This window comes from Pimephales promelas, chromosome 8, assembly GCF_988280905.1.
Source record: "Pimephales promelas chromosome 8, fPimPro1.hap1.1, whole genome shotgun sequence".
Taxonomy (NCBI): domain Eukaryota; kingdom Metazoa; phylum Chordata; class Actinopteri; order Cypriniformes; family Leuciscidae; genus Pimephales; species Pimephales promelas.
Window position 1 is genome coordinate 36,018,734 of NC_142776.1, and position 16,833 is coordinate 36,035,566.

Consider the following 16,833-nt stretch of genomic DNA (forward strand, 5'->3'; position numbering starts at 1 on the left):
ATTTTTTTGTTGAATATATTGTGCACAGCATTTCATGTTGACTAAGACAAAACAGCGAATGTCTCATTGATAGGACAAGCAAAAGGTAAGTTTAACTCATGCAAACATATCTAAAGCAGCGATAACATGTCTGTGACTCTATACTCTGACTCTATGTCACAAGTGGGCAGTGTTGTAGTCGAGACCACCTCACTCGAGTCCGAGTCAACACCGAGACCAGAGAGAGTCGAGTCCGAGTCGAGTCCGAGACCAGAGACGGTGGAGTCCGAGTCGAGACCGAGACCAGTAAGGGTTGATTACCTAATTTACTTTTATTTACTTAGAGAAATCCTTTTTTTTTTTTTTTTACTGAATTTACTTAGAGTTTAAAAAATATGATCAGTTTAGGGTAAAAAGGCCACATAGTAGGTGGTGTTAAAAGTAATTTTATTACAATTTGTCATGCGCAGTTGCGCACTAGAGAATCACCAATCACTGGGCGTGTCAATCAATTTAAAGAAATATTTTATTAACATACATTAATAATCATGAAAAATATTTTCAATTGAACTCGAGTGGACTCGGGAATAAGTCCGAGTCCTAAAAAAAAAATGTTCGAGTACGAGTCAATTCCGAGTCCAAATGGACACGAGTCCATGACAAGACCAAGACCATTAAAATATGGTCTCGAGACCGAGTCCGAGACGAGTCCGAGTCTCGAGTACTACAACACTGCAAGTGGGCGTTTCCAAGTAACGTCTGTGAATTACATTTTTTTTAAGGAAAATACTAAATATAAATGGAATTATGTCAAATATATAAATAATACATAAGGGGGTCTATTTTGCACCCGGCGCAATTGACTTCGTACACTGACGCATGTATCATTCCTATTTTGCGGACTTTTCCCTCCACAGACGCACGTAACTAGGGAATGAACTGGGCGGGTCGGCGCAAAAAGGAGGCGTGTTTCGGCTCAAACAATCCCTGGTGCTATTTTTGCAGTTCCAGAAAACAATTGCGCCAATGAACAGAAAAAACCTAGTCTAAAGTCAGCAGCGCGTTGCTCATACATTCAGATGCTATTTTAAGCGAGCATGCTTGGCCATAATACAGAGAGCTAACAACAACACGCACGCACAGTAGATGATACTCTCATCTACACAGATGCATTTTACTTTTTACAAATGATACATTATTATAACGAAAAATATTAAAACACGAGGGAAATCATTGTTTTGTCCATGACGATGGGAAAAATAGGCATACCGCTTACACATTTTCCCAAATTATTATATGCATATTAAACCGAAGCTAATTTGGGTGTGTTTGTCCCATCCCCAATGTCACTTCTCTTTCTTTTACGGATCTGACGAGAACATTGATCTCCTCGGCTGTGAACCGATTCTGAAACGCGGTGTTATAATAGTATTGCGCCATGGAACAATCACACCTCGTTCATCACACGAAGCTCTTATTGGTTTGTTTCCCGTTACGCCCAAACCACACCTATGAATAATGAAGCTACTTCAGACCAACACCTTTTAAACTTGCGTCGGGCGCGAGAGTCATTTATCCCGCCGGTAAAATAGCAACAGACCCGCCCACAAAGATACTTACGCTTAGCACTTGATTATTGTGTTTCAGATCGTTAAAATAGGGCCCAAAATGGTTCATTTTATAGATGAACGAGAAACAGCGAATGCTCTTTCGAGGCTATTTATCTGCGGCACAAGCGCCAGTCTATCTGGCTCGGAGACGGCACGGCGAGTACCATCGTATGTACACAGAGACTTCTTATTATAATTATAGGAAAGTTGCTGACTGCTAAAATTAAATTCACCTCCATCTTGCTTCGACACTCGACTAAAGGACTTCTGCAGAAGCAACTGCTTCACTCACACTCATATATAGAGGGAATGCATTGACATCACTTTCCCGCCGGAGCAACCCCCCTCAGCCTGACTGAGTGGCAAAAGATCTGCTGCGTGACTGGATTTAATAGGGGAAACTGCGAAAATGCGACCAAAACGAACAATTTTATCAATTTAAACTAAATGTTGGACTCAATATAGTGTTTCTTCAACTTACTAAAGATCCAGTGATCCATTTATATTGACATGCAGCCAGGAATCGTGTTGCCTGACATTTATGTTTGCCTGATTTCGACACCGGGGAAATAAAAGCAATATAGACCTAAACATAAAGCCAATTTGCCTGTGAACGCTTTATATAAATACAATATAGTTAGGTCTAAATCCGGGTGATCACTTATATCAGTGTTATATATATCATCATATCGTCCAGCCCTAAAACTTTAGAACTTTTTTATGGTCAGTGTTTATTAAAAGACACCCTGACACAGTCAGATAAATAAATATTCAATGACTATGGTTGACTTCAGTCATTTGTATTCTGAATAATAAAAATCACCTATTGAAAATGAATGGGATCGTGTTACTTTGTCACTGCTAGTGTGAACGCAGCTTTAGAGTCCATTAAAGATGGGCAGCAGATCTGAGCAGTGTCAGTATCATTCACCATCGTTTCTTTTGGCAAGTTATTTTTCACACTCTAGTCTATATTCATCTCCACTATGCGACACTGATGTTCCCGATCTGTGCTCAACTCACTGTACCAACCATGGATTAGCCTGATGGATCCAGATGTGCAGTTTCTGCATGGATTCCACTCCGTAATTACCCTTCCACCGAGACCCGGCGATGCCATTCCTTCCCAGTCATTACCCACACTCCCCAGCGCCCCGGCCAGGTGACATGCAGATGGGCCATCACAAACCAGGTCTACCCGTCCGCCAGCTTACCCACTAAACACACACACACTCAAGAAGGACCATGAGCATCACGGCCAACCACAGCATCTGTTGTGGCACACCTACTCAATCTTCATCATTTATATTTAAATATTTACTATATACGTTTAGAATAAGTAATCTCAACTATGAAATAATAACACATGCCCTGTTTACACCTGATATTGAGATGTGTCATGGTCGATCGGATCTAAATACAGGTGTAACGGGATCTAAAACGTTTTGAGCTTGTCCACTTTCGAACACTTCCAGACGTTGAGGAAGTCGCATTCGACTGGATTGCTTTCGTACACTCTTAGAAGAAATGGTTCTATTTAGAACCAGAAATGGTTCCATCCCTCGCTTCATATATGGAACTCCAAAATAGTTCTATATAGAACCATTTTTTTTTTTGGTAAAAGGTTCTATTGGCCAAGTACGGAACCCCAGGGTTCTATATAGAACCCAGAGGAACCCTTTTTTTTAAGAGTGTATAGAACCTTCCAGGGGTTCCAAATACGTAGCACTGATGTATAGATATATATATATAGAACCTATATAGAACCTTTTCTTCTAAGAGTGTCGTGTAAACGCTCATGTGGTCGAATCCGTTCAAAAGGCTAGCTAATGTTTGTTAACTAATTGTAAAGTCACCAATAAAATGTGTATATTTGAAAATAAAATTCAATTCATATTTGTCTACAAAACTTTTAAGCAAGTGCCTTTAGATTGTTAGGGTTTTAAAAAGTCTTGTGTGTCCAAACTTTTGACTGGTATAAATGTAAACCGTGTGTAAAACGAACCTTTGCAACACCTGTCAATGGAAAGCTTTTCTACATTTATTAATTTAGAAGATGCTTTTATTCAAAGTGACATTCAAATGAGGAACATCACAAACAATTTGTCTTAAGAGCCAACAATATTTGTAGTACACAATGCCAAGTTTCAAGTATAAAGCTAGATTAGTACACAAGCTGGAGCAGATGTGAATGCAGAAAAGATAAGAAATACAAATAAGTGTTCTTTTTAAATAAAATATAAAAATGTATTTGATTTTCAAGCATTATAGGAGCTCCTATGAAGTATATGAGTTTTTATATTTTGTTTTCCTCACTTTTTATCAATAGGTGAATTCTTTGAGAATTGAATCCACAACGTTGGCATTTCTAGCGCCACGCTCTAGCAGTTCAGCTACAGGAACATATAAATACATTTTGTTGTTTCTCATACATTATTTAGCTGTTTCTCCCTTCTTCCCAGCCGACACCATACAGTACATTAGTCTTTCTGTGAAACGCCACCAGCCACACTACAGTTAAGTTCACTCAGTGATTTTGTTCCTCACACATTTGTTGTGATGGCTTAAAGGGATCGTCCACCCAAAAATGAAAACTGTCATTTACTCACCAAACATCAACTATTTGGTTACCAACATTCTTCACAATATCTTCTTTTGTGTTCAGCAGAAGAAAGAAACTCATACAGGTAAGATAGACTGGGTGTGTAAAAAGTGAGATCCAGTTATGTATACTTAAATAATAAATTTAAATATCAATAAATATTTGTCAGTCCAATCAAATAATATTGAAAACAAAAAACAAAAAAAGATTTCTAAGGGTTGGTTCACACAGAACATCTTTGCTGTTAAAAATGCAAGATGCAAATCAGTGTAATGAAAAGCAAGTTCTAGATTTCTAGTTATTTAAAAGTTGAACTTTTGTTCTGTGTTTTTTTTAATGCCGTTTCATGCACAAGACGCTGCAAAAACGCTGTCCGTCTAGCGCCCGTTTACATTGAAAAAAAACAAAACAATGGAAAAGTAGAGCGTACTTTTCCAAAAACACACTCTTAGAAGAAAAGGTTCTATATAGAACCTTAAAAGGTTCTATCAGCGCTATGTTTTTGGAACCCCTAAAAGGTTCTATACAGAACTCTTTTTAAGGGTTCAATAATAAGAACCCTTTAAGGTTCTTTGGAACCAGGAAAAAGGTTCTATATGGAACCTTTTGGGTTCAATTATTATCATTTGTTTTGTCCTTTCTGGATTAAATATTTCATATTGATAAACATCAAGACCCTAAAACGTATTTATGAATGCATGTGAATGATCACAAAATTCAATATATGTGGGTTAGAAAATGTATATATTCATATCATTTTATGTAGTTAATCAATCACACGAAGAGTGCCATTTCAGTATTCTCCTCCAAAAATCAGCATGATTAAAATGTGATATAATAAACAATAATTTAATTACAGCTACAAAATGTTGCAGAATGATGTAATATATGAATGAATAATAGTAATATAAAGAACCTTTGTGCCAAAAGGCTTCTTTCTTGTCATTATAGAACCCTTTTTTAGCATAAAAGGTTCTTTGGAGTTGAGTAAAGAACCCTATGCTTCATATATAGAACCCCAATGAACCCTTTTTTCAAAGAGTGTGTGAACGGCCCCGGACAGATAAACCTTTTCTAAAAGATGAACGCATTGCATTGTGGAAAACAAGCAGATCCAGCAACATTTTCTATTATATAGATTATATTGAAATAATCTTACCAATCATACTTGCATACTATGAACTTGAATATGATGAACCAGTACATGCAGAATGCTATTCCAAACGTAGCCCGTTTCGAAAACCAATTACAGGCCAAAGCCAAAATTGTACTTGCATTTCAAGACGTCTCCGTAAGAGTGTTAAGTATCCGTAAAATAAAATGCATTCAGCAGGTTTCCTCAACATGTCAACCGATCACTATAATACTGTACACTTCAGCATCATCACGTTAACACAGCGGCCGTCTATAGGAGAGACAATCTCGCCGTCTATATGAAAGTGTGGCCTCTTTTCACAACTGAAAAACCTCATCAAAAAAATGTCCCATTTCCAAGCGATGACGGAAAACACATTTCCAGGGAAGGTGCTCGAAAAGTAAAAGCAAGGATTGACATTGTAATGTGCCTCGTGCCGCTTTGATTGTGTTGCGTTCTCTCAATAGGAGAAAGACATTGGAATTCATGAGGTACTTTTATCACGGTGCAGCGTGGGTAAAAATCAATGCATTACCTCTGAAAGGTAGGAGCACTTTCTCTCTTGAGAACATTTATGCTCTCTGACCTTGTCTGTCTGTCTCTCCCTGTCTCACTCTCATATTCCTGCCTATCACGGTCTCACATTAAAAATTAGTCAATTATAGGCGCTTATCTGGGCTGAAGTTGCACACGTGCAGCTGCCGGTTTCCCACCGTCACAATCTGCAGGTGCGATGAAGCTCCTGATGGGGTTTATTGAAGTGTATTGACTTCACTTCCCTTTAAATGCGTGTGTACAGGCGTGTGTCTCGCGCTCGTGAGTGTGTTAAAGGATCTGCATGTGTGTGTGTGCGCGCTGACAGGATTATTATTTTATGGGCCGCTGCTCTCTCGGCTCTCCTCTGGATGTGTTCTTCAATAGATTGAATTAAGATTAAAACACTGAGGCCTGTGAAGCAGGTGAGCTGTGGAAAAGAGATGTTGTCATGTGTTTATTCCGCTTTTTATTCGGTTGATTATTCAATAATTTGATGCAGAGATCTGCAGATCTGTAGGGATGGACGACCAGTCAGTTTGTCCTTTTTTTGGGGTTTTCAAAGATAACACAAGTTGAGAAACAGAAAATGTCTATCTTGTAAATTCAAACCTCGTAATATTATATTTTGACATTTTTTATATTCTTATAAAATTATCATTTGAAATTGTTTTTGATCTTTTTTTGATGCTTATTTTCACTTAAAAAAAAAAAAACTTGTGCTGATAATTTATGTCATCCATGATGTCCATGTCATTCTTTTTCAGTCGAAAAGAAATTAAGGTTTTTGATGAAAACATTACATGATTTTTATAATGGACTTCAATGGAAACCAAACGGTTCAAGATCCAAAAGACAGTTTCAGTGCAAACTGCAAAATGTTCAAAGGGCTTTAAACGACACCAGACAATGAATAAGGGTCTTATCAAGCGAAACGATCGCTCATTTAAAAAAATAACATCAAAATGAACGAATCTTTTTTACTGTCATTTGGTTCATTCAACGAACGAAATGAACGAATTGACTCGGAAAAAAATTCGTTCATTTTGATAAACGTGTTTGAACAGGAGAGTCACGAATGCACATCACAGAACAGAGCAAGGCGAGCATTTGTGCTTAAAAAAAAACTTAAACTTTTTTTTTTAAATAAGTGATCGTTTCGCTTGATAAGACCCTTATTCATCGTCTCAAAATCGTTTAAAGCCCTTTGAACAGTTTGCACTGAAACTGTCTTTTGGACCTTGAACCATTTGGTTCCCATTGAAGTTATATGGAAGAAGGTTTTTTCATCAAAAACCTTAATTTCTTTTCGACTGAAGAAAGAAAGACATGGACAAAGAAAGACATGGACATCTTGGATGAAATGGGGATGAGCAAATTATCAGCAAAAGTTTTTTTTAAAAAAATGAACTACACATTTAACTAACCAGAAAGAACCAAACATGGTACCTAATGTTTTTTTGGGACACGTGCCATGGTCATTTTAAAGTTTGTCAAATACCTTGGACATACCATGTAAAAAGTACTTTGGCAGAACTATAGTACTTTATATAAACAGATGGTAATAATGTGGTACTTTCAAAAATATCATGGTACAGAAAATGGTGTAACATGGCCTTTACATAGAACATGTTCTGAATACCATAGTACTTTTTGATAGTAACAGTAAGGTACATTAAAATATACCAAGATCCGAGAAACCACAATAAAATTTTGTTCCATTATAAAAAAGAACTGTAGTGGTATCATGGTACAATGATCAGATTGTAATACTATGTTTTTTTTCCCCATAGTCACAAGTCCCACTGTAATTTTGCAGTATTTATTGTAAAAAAACAAAAAAAAACAAAAAAAAAAATCACATGTACATTTCGATATCAGGATATATTTAGACGTTCTATTGTATTACATCTGAAACCATCACCATAACATGGCACTGCCAAAGTGCTTTTTTTATACCTTGGTCCAGTGACAGTATGAGATCCAGATGTTTGGATTTTATCGGCCATCAGGTTAATGCGACAGTAAATATTAGGGCTAGGTGTCTTTGCAAATTCAGTTTCACCATTAATGTTTAATTTTGAGAGAGAGCCGAAACAGGACTGACAGGCCTCCATCGTGTTGTTCATGGCGTTTGAGCAGCTGCCATAATATTTGCTTAGGAGCCAGATTGACTTTTCTCCGAAATCAATATGTGCTTTGGCTGTGCTGAATATCTGCTACGCTGGGCTGAACCTGCATAGCAATGGCTTCTCTGTAACGCTCCGATAACAAAACGTACACCTCTCTGTTTCTCCTTCAAACTCTTCCAATCAATCCTCGTGTCTTTAGCTGTCGCTCACGCTCTCTCCTCTAAATCATTGCCCTCTCCGTCGCCTTTGCTAACGTGTGCAGACATACGTTATAATAAAGGCATGTTAATAATTCATGTCAGAGCAATTGGAGACAATTAAGTGTGTTGACTGGGCCATTCATTTTCCAGTCAGAGTCAGAGTTGATGAAGAGTGTCAGAGTGCTGATCTCACAAAGGTCTCCCAGGGTGCGTTCACACTGGTAGTTCGGTTCGCTTGGTTTGTTTGGTCCTGGTCTGCTTAGCGTTCACACACTGGCATTTTAGATGATTAGTTTCGTAAGGTACCTTCATGCGCAAATGCTGCCTGCAAAGTGATATTAACCGGAACTATCTGTCGTATAACAGCACGGTATATTAAAAGTTTCCTCCGAGTTGCACGGGCATGTTTGAGACATTAGCTGAGCTAAGCAGCAGGCTGTTGTGTGAGTGGTCAAGCCATGCAAAGAGAGTAATACACAATGACAGCATGTTGGCCCATAATCATGCAAACTTGACCTGACACATCCTGACTCCCCCTGTTGCCACGGCTCTGCCAATCAGCAGAGCGGGACACAGGTTGCCAAGCAACAGGCTCAGAAACAGCTCTGGCCGCGTGCGGGGGGTTAAAGAGCAGTGGGCAGACAGCGGGCGCACCGCTAGCGTGACACACGCTTAGACATGCAAACCTACAGGGTTGGTGGAACAAATGCGACAAAAGTAAAACTCAGGAAGCTATTCAGCATTCACAATCATCAGATTCATAGTCCTCGCCTGGCCAAATTTATTTTGAGTGATTCACCTGAGCAATAAATGCCACGTGGCTAATCACCCTGGAGATGTAATATAACAAATAAATAAATAAAAATGTGTATATGTAAAACATCTATGCTAAAATAAAATAACAAAGGCTTTTATAAAGGAGGTGCAACAGCAATAAAGCAATATTATAAATGACATCAGTGTTCAAAAAATAATAAAACAAAATTTAAAATTAAAATTATATATATATAATTATAAAATTATTTTATAAAATATATAAAATCTAAAATTATATATATATATATATATATATATATATATATACATATATATTAAGACTGTCAAACGATTAATCACGATTAATCGCATCCAAAATAAAAGTTTGTGTTTATATAGTATATGTTTTAATAATATAAAAAATATTTATATATAAATAATAATATTTTTTTCCTAAATATACATGCATGTTTGTGTATTTATATAATTACACACAGTGCACCCACATATATTATGTAAACACAACCTTTCATTTTGGATGTGATTTATCTATCTATCTATCTATCTATCTATCTATCTATCTATCTATCTATCTATCTATCTATCTATCTATCTATATTTTTTAATAATATTTAATTTAATTATTCTATAATCAAATGTGCAACAGCAGTATTATTAAAATTGTAAAATATGTAAAATATATTGACCCAACACATCCAGACAAATGTAAAATATATTTACATTAAATACTTAAAAAATACTTACAAAATAAAATACTTATATATATATATATATATATATATATATATATATATATATATATATATATATATTAAGCACATTTTTTAACTGACGCTAAATATTTATTATTTTTTAGGCATATTCTGATCTTTTGGTTTGTGTGCATCAAGTTTGAAATAAAAGGAGAAAATAATGAATGATATAAAATACTTTCATGAGTAAATGTAAACTGTTAATGTCTAATAACAGATATTATCACATGGTTACATAATATACATAAATCTTTGATGTTTATACTGTTATATACCATAATTCAATTCAAAATAGCGCTTTTCACAATACATATTGTTTCAAAGCAGCTTTACAGAAAGTGCATTTCAGAAATGTGCATAGAAAAATACAGTTAGTTAATCATGTATTAATTTAGGGCATAACATCGTTGAGTCGTCTCTTCACAGGCGTCGAGTAAATTCAAAATCACGATATTATCACTATGATATTACTCATTAAGGGGGTCCAAGACAAATGCACGGGTCGAATGTGTTGACGAGTTTGGTTATCGCTCCTCTGCATATAGCTCACACCACACAAACACGCATACTGTAGATGTGCGCGAATAAAAAAAAAAGAAACAGCATGTGGAGCAGAGCGCCTGCTGATAGCGCACTCCACACCAATTCATCATCTCTGCGCTTATAGAGTTGTTATGTTTTTGTACAGCTCCACTAGCCTACACACTCTCAAAAGCATTAAAAGCAACTCATTAAGTCTGCAGAGCATGTTGCACCACAACAAAAACAATGTACAGCTCGCTCCGGCTCATCAGCAACATTAGTGCTTTGTCAGACAAACAAGCTAACTAGCCGCCTTGCGTTGTTCGTCTTTAAGTTAAAAGCTTCTTACAGGTATATTGGGGATTGTTTTTTTTACCCTTTGCGCTGGAGACACTTTCCCTGAGTGTGAACTTAATTACTCTGTCAAAGAAGAGGCTCATTAGCGCCTCGCTAAAGTCAGGGAAACACGGCGGCACGCTCATCCAGCCATGCACCCGGCTAACACGCAAGCACCTGATAATAAGTTGTTTTCGATTTAAACACCTAGCTTTTTCCTCTAAACAGCCTTTTCTTTCTTCATTAAGTAGACAGAGATGTATTTCTGTGGGGGATTGTCTTGCTGTAGGGGTGATGTGGCGTAGCGGCCCTCGATCAGGACACCTAACCCCAGGCTAATCCTGAAGGGATTGTTCCTATAACAAGTGTACTGCAAGTCGCTTTGGATGAAAGCGTCCGCTACATGCACTACCTACTAAGTTCTTTGGCCCAGGCTAATGCACTTTTGCTATTTTCGCTTACTGATGCTACATAGTAAAAGTGCGCACTCTGCTCTTGATGAGAAAGTTTGTGTTTTTTAAGCGTTCAGGACAATTTCACCTGTTTTGTGACTGCCACATCATTAAACTGCATCTGGACAAATGTTTACGTTAGCATGTAAGAGCTAGTCCCTATAGCAATGCAAGAACACTACACTTTGAATTAGTTAGTGTTATTACTTGAAAATAAAAATTCAGGATACATCCTTGGTATGAATGGAATATGTTTTAAATATATATTATTGTAAATAAAATTGAATAAATAACTTATCCAAATAAATGCATAAAGTAGTAAGTAAATAAATACCTTATACTAAATAAAAAAATAAATAAATACACAAGTAAATAAGTAATAATAAAAAAATAAGTAAATAAATAAATAATCTTTTCACTTCAGCTTAATGAATAAATGCATAAAAAATCTAAATAAAGAAATAAAATAACTTCAGCTAAATAAAAATAATGAACAAATATAATAACTGAAACTATTAAATAAATACAATAACTCCAATAAAAATAAATCGAATAATGAAAGCTAAATAAATACACAAGTAAATAAATAAATTATGCTGAATAAAATAAATAAATTAAAATTACATCAGCTAAGTAAATAAATGCTTAATAAATGCATTAAAATTATAAAGTAAATAAATAAATAAAATAACTTCAGTTAAATAAATAAATGGGCCTAAAAATAATGAAATAAATACATCAACTTTAACTAAAATAATAATAAATAACAAAAAAAGAAATGAATGTCGCGAACGTTTCGTTGATTTGCTCTTCACAGATTTTACCCTCATGTCGATGCTTGAACCCGAGCCAGGCTTTGTGCCAACATACCAAAAAACAAGGTTTCTCTACTATAACATTAGTTAACCTGAAAGAGAAACCTGACCATACACTCTAAACAACGCTGGGTTGTTTTAACCCAAATTTGGGTCAAATATGGACAAACCCAAATGTTGGGTTAAAAATGTAATTTAAAATTTTAACCAAACTTCAACTTTCACTTTCAACTGTAATTTTTTTTTAAATTACATTTTTAACCCAACTTTTGGGTTTGTCCATATTTGACCCAAATTTGGGTTGAAACAAACAACCCAGCATTTTTTAGAGTGTAGAATATGCTAACGCTAATATGCTATAGCACCCCTTGTGTTAACAAGGTGCAGGAAACCGTAATATAAAATCTTCCCTATAGATCCGGAGCACATGGGGACGAGACTGACCCGTACTGACCCCCGCTCTGACCCCACTGTAAACTACAGCAGTCCCACTTAATTTGAGCTTCACACGCTTGCTTGCTCTCTGCAGCGAAGGGAGCCGGTGAAAACAACACCATCAAAGGCAGACTAAATGGAGTCTGTGTGTGAGTGTGAAGGCGACGCTACTCACCACGGGCGTCTCCTCACATCATACAGGTCAATCTTGTTGGGGGCTCTCCACTTAGTGGCTAGAGAGAAAACAGGACACACTCAGAGTGACAGGACAAATGGATGCAGTGTGGTGTATAATAGGGTTTCCCCCAGAGGAACTGTACCTGGGTAGTATCTGGTGACACCAGTGGCACTGCCGAACACCTGCCAGCGCAGGGACGGATCCTCACGACTGTTCTCAATGAACACCCTCTCCAGAGACTGAGTCCAGTTCAGCTCGTTCAGGATAGTGGGAGCTGAAGGAGACACGCATCACAAACATTAACGTCTCCGGAATAACCTTTTACCATCTGAAATTAGACAAGCTTCAAGCATCCACGGTTTTGGTATGTTTTAGTTTACCTCAAGGGCATCCAAGATCTTTGTTTCCACAGTAGTTTCAATTTTGATATTTTTATCTGTCAGTCATATAATGGAGGTCTATGGTCACCACCTCAAAGAGCATGCAGAGAGAAGTCCAAATTAAACATGATTAAATGACTTGTAAATGTAAGCACACATTGATGGCCCAAGACACGAAACGAGCGGTTTGTGTGAGAAAACGAACGGTATTTATATCGTTTTTACCTCTTGTAACCACAACCACGTCCAAGTGATCTGAGGGCGTAGGCGCTTTGTGGCTGTGGTTACAAGAGGTAAAAACAATATAAATACCGTTCGTTTTCTCACAAAAACCGCTCGTTTCGTGTCTAAAATGTGTACTTACATTTACGAATCATAAAATCATGTTTAATTTGGACTTATCTGTGCATGCTCTTTGAGGTGGTGACCATAGACCTCCATTATATGAGTGATAGACAAGAACGGTTTGACCTAAAAAAATATCAAAATTGAAAATACTGCGGAAACAAAGACACCTACATCTTGGATGCCCTTGAGGTAAGATAAAACATATCAAAAATTTATTTAAAAGTGAACTATCACTTTAAGTATTCTTTTTTTTAGCCGTTATATACAGTATGTTCAAAAGGTCAGGGTCAAGAATTTTTTTTAATTAAAAATAGTAAATAGTAATAGAAAAAGAATCCATTAAATTATGAAAAGTGAAAGTAAAGACATTTATAATGTTACAAAAGATTTCTATTTTAAATAAATGCAGATTTTTTTTTTTATAATTGTTTCCACAAAAATATGAAAAATGTTTTCAACATTGATAATAATCAGAAATGTTTCATGAGCAGCAAATCATCATATTAGACGAGTGATTTCTGAAGGATCATGTGACACTGAAGACTGGAGTAATGATGCTGAAATTATGATGCTGATATTAAAATAGAAAACTGTTATTTTAAATTGGACAAATATTTTACAAAAGTAACGTTTTTACTGTATTTTTGAGAAGCCTCGAGAGCCTTGAATAAGAGACATCTTGAAAAGACATTCAACCCAAAACCTTTGAATGGTAGTTTTTATTTTATTTTTATTTTTTAAATGATTTTATTGTCATTCTTATTTTACAATTTTGTTGCATTTTGAAAGAAATGTTGTTCTTTTCAGTGCTTTATAATAATATATGTGCTTCATAATGTACTTTACAAATAACATTCACTACAATTAACACAAAAATGTGAAATAATGTTGAACAACATGCTGACCGAAGGCGAATCTGGCCTTTTAAAATGTTGAAAAACAAATTCTGATATCCACAAACAACATAAAAAATAAAAGGCAGATATTTCTGATAACAGAGACACATGTCAGAACTCCACAATTATATGGAAATATTCAGAGAAGCACGTCGGACACCAGCTACAGTTTCCCCGCGGTGTCCGAGGAGACATCACGCCTGACCTTGACAAGGTTATCACTGTATGTGTAGGGAAAACAGCTTGCTTCTGATTCACACACACTCTTAAAGGGCATACAGGAAAGCTTTTACAATCAGAGAGGTTCTAGAAGCGTCCTATAGTGGAGCTCTAAAGAACCAACAGTGTAATATCAAGAAAGGACAGACCTTGACTTGATGCCATTGGTATTTATACCTTGTACAGGTGGCAAGAGAGAATATTATTGGACACAATTTGTATATTTTATCAAAAGAGATCCATTATGAATTCTTCAGAGATTTATGGTTGATTTTATTCCCAGAAGAGAAATATTTCAAATAAACACTACAGTTCAAATGTTTGAGGTCAGTAAGATGTATTAATGTTTCTGAAAGAAGTCTGTTATGCTGCATTTATTCATTGAAAACTGAAATATAGTGAAATATTATTACAATAAGAACTGTTTTCAATTTGAACGCATTTTAAAATGTAATTTATTCCAGTGATCAAAGCTGAATTTTCAGAAATCATTCTAATGCGATGATTGATTTGCCATTTCTGATTATTATCAATGTTGAAAACAGCTATATATTTTTCTGAAAACTGCGATACTTCGATGAATAGATGAATATAATTTTAAATGTCTACTTGAATGTCTTTTGATCAATAAAATTCCTCCATGATACATAAACATATCAATTTCTTAAAATAAAATCCTACTGACCCCAGACTCTTGAACGCTAGCATATTTTGTGACATTTTCACAGTACATTCAGACACTCTTAGAAGAAATGGTTCTATTTAGAACCAGAAATGCTTCATACATGGAACTCCAAAATGGTTCTATATAGAACCATTTTTTTTGGTAAAAGGTTCTATTGGCCAAGTACGGAACCCCAGGGTTCTATATAGAACCCAGAGGAACCCTTTTTTTAAGAGTGTATAGAACCTTTCAGGGGTTCCAAATACGTAGCACTGATAGAACCTTTTAAGGTTCTATATAGAACCTTTTCTTCTAAGAGTGACCTTAAATCTAACTAAAAATAGCTAAAAGACACAAAAAAGTTCTTCACGCTTGATTATAAAGCTAATAAATCCATCACTGGGTTAGAAAATGTCCTTTATAAATGTGTCCAAAGCACTAAAGACTGACTCTCTAACCAGTATATGACAATAAATCAGCATGAAAACACACAGATGTTTCAGACCAGCATGCACTGCACCCTAACTGATTCAGAAGAGCTTTAGAGAAAACCAAGCAATTGTTTAATGACCTCAATGCTTCAATTCCAGATCTCCCTATAAACCCGTATGATGGAATCTCAGTTGACAGGATGTCCTACACATACACACACACTGGATTCAGTCGTGTCTTCTACCTTCCCACCTCTTAGTGTACAGCCTGAGAAGGTTCGGGACACAGTTGCGCTAGCTTTATTGATCTGACAGCTCTCTGCAAGCGTACTCCATTTTGGTCCCATGTAGTTTGTCTCAGAGTGCAAGTGAAACTTTTGCAACGTGTCTCACTCTCTCGCAACTGTCTGTCTTCTCCGCTCAGCTCTCTGTTGTCCTCCTCTGTCTGGGTTTGTTACGCTCAGCGTGTCAGTAACGTCTCTCCATCTTTTGTGATCCCTCCGTCACCAGAGCTACGCACCTTCATGACACACAGCGCAAACACTGACCTGACACCGCCAGCAAATGCCTTCGTCCATTTCTGCATCCTTCTTCCTGAACTCTCAGGGAAAAAAAGGTCCAAAAGCTGTCACTGGGGCTGTACCTTTTCAAAAGGTACACTTTTGTACCCAAAGGCTGCATATTGGTACCTTAGTGGTACATATTAGCTCATGAAATGGACATATTGGTACCTAAAATGGACATATTAGCTCATGAAATGAACATATTAGCACCTAAAATGTACATATCAGCACCTAAAATGTACATATCAACACCTAAAATGTACATATCAACACCTAAAATGTAAATATCAACACCTAAAATGTACATATCAGCACCTAAAATGTACATATTAATACCTGAAATGTACATATCAGCACCTAAAATGTACATACTAGCACCTAAAATGTACATATCAGCACCTAAAATGTACATATCAACACCTAAAATGTACATATCAACACCTAAAATGTAAATATCAACACCTAAAATGTACATATCAGCACCTAAAATGTACATATTAATACCTGAAATGTACATATTAGTACCTAAAATGTACATATCAGCACCTAAAATGTACATACTAGCACCTAAAATGTACATACTAGCACCTAAAATGTACATATCAACACCTAAAATGTATAGATAACACCTAAAATGTACATATCAACACCTAAAATGTACATATTAATACCTGAAATGTACATATCAACACCTAAAATGTACATATTAGCACCTAAAATGTACATATCAACACCTAAAATGGACATATTAACACCTAAAATGTACATATCAACACCTAAAATGTACATATTAATACCTGAAATGTACATATTAGTACCTAAAATGTACATATCAGCACCTAAAATGTACATACTAGCACCTAAAATGTACAT

At 36.0% G+C, this 16,833-nt stretch overlaps 1 protein-coding gene across 2 annotated transcripts in view; it reads right to left on the minus strand.

The window, feature by feature from the left end:
* The window catches only part of cacna2d2a (calcium voltage-gated channel auxiliary subunit alpha2delta 2a), a 228,055-nt gene that overhangs the window by 55,224 nt on the left and 155,998 nt on the right, over window positions 1-16,833 (minus strand). For both annotated transcript variants that reach the window (XM_039692870.2, XM_039692869.2), the window contains exons 7-8: window positions 12,602-12,733; window positions 12,457-12,514 (exon numbers count right to left, since the gene is read on the minus strand). In XM_039692870.2, the coding sequence (XP_039548804.2) occupies window positions 12,457-12,514; window positions 12,602-12,733 (190 nt within the window). The remainder of the gene's footprint in view (window positions 1-12,456; window positions 12,515-12,601; window positions 12,734-16,833) is intronic.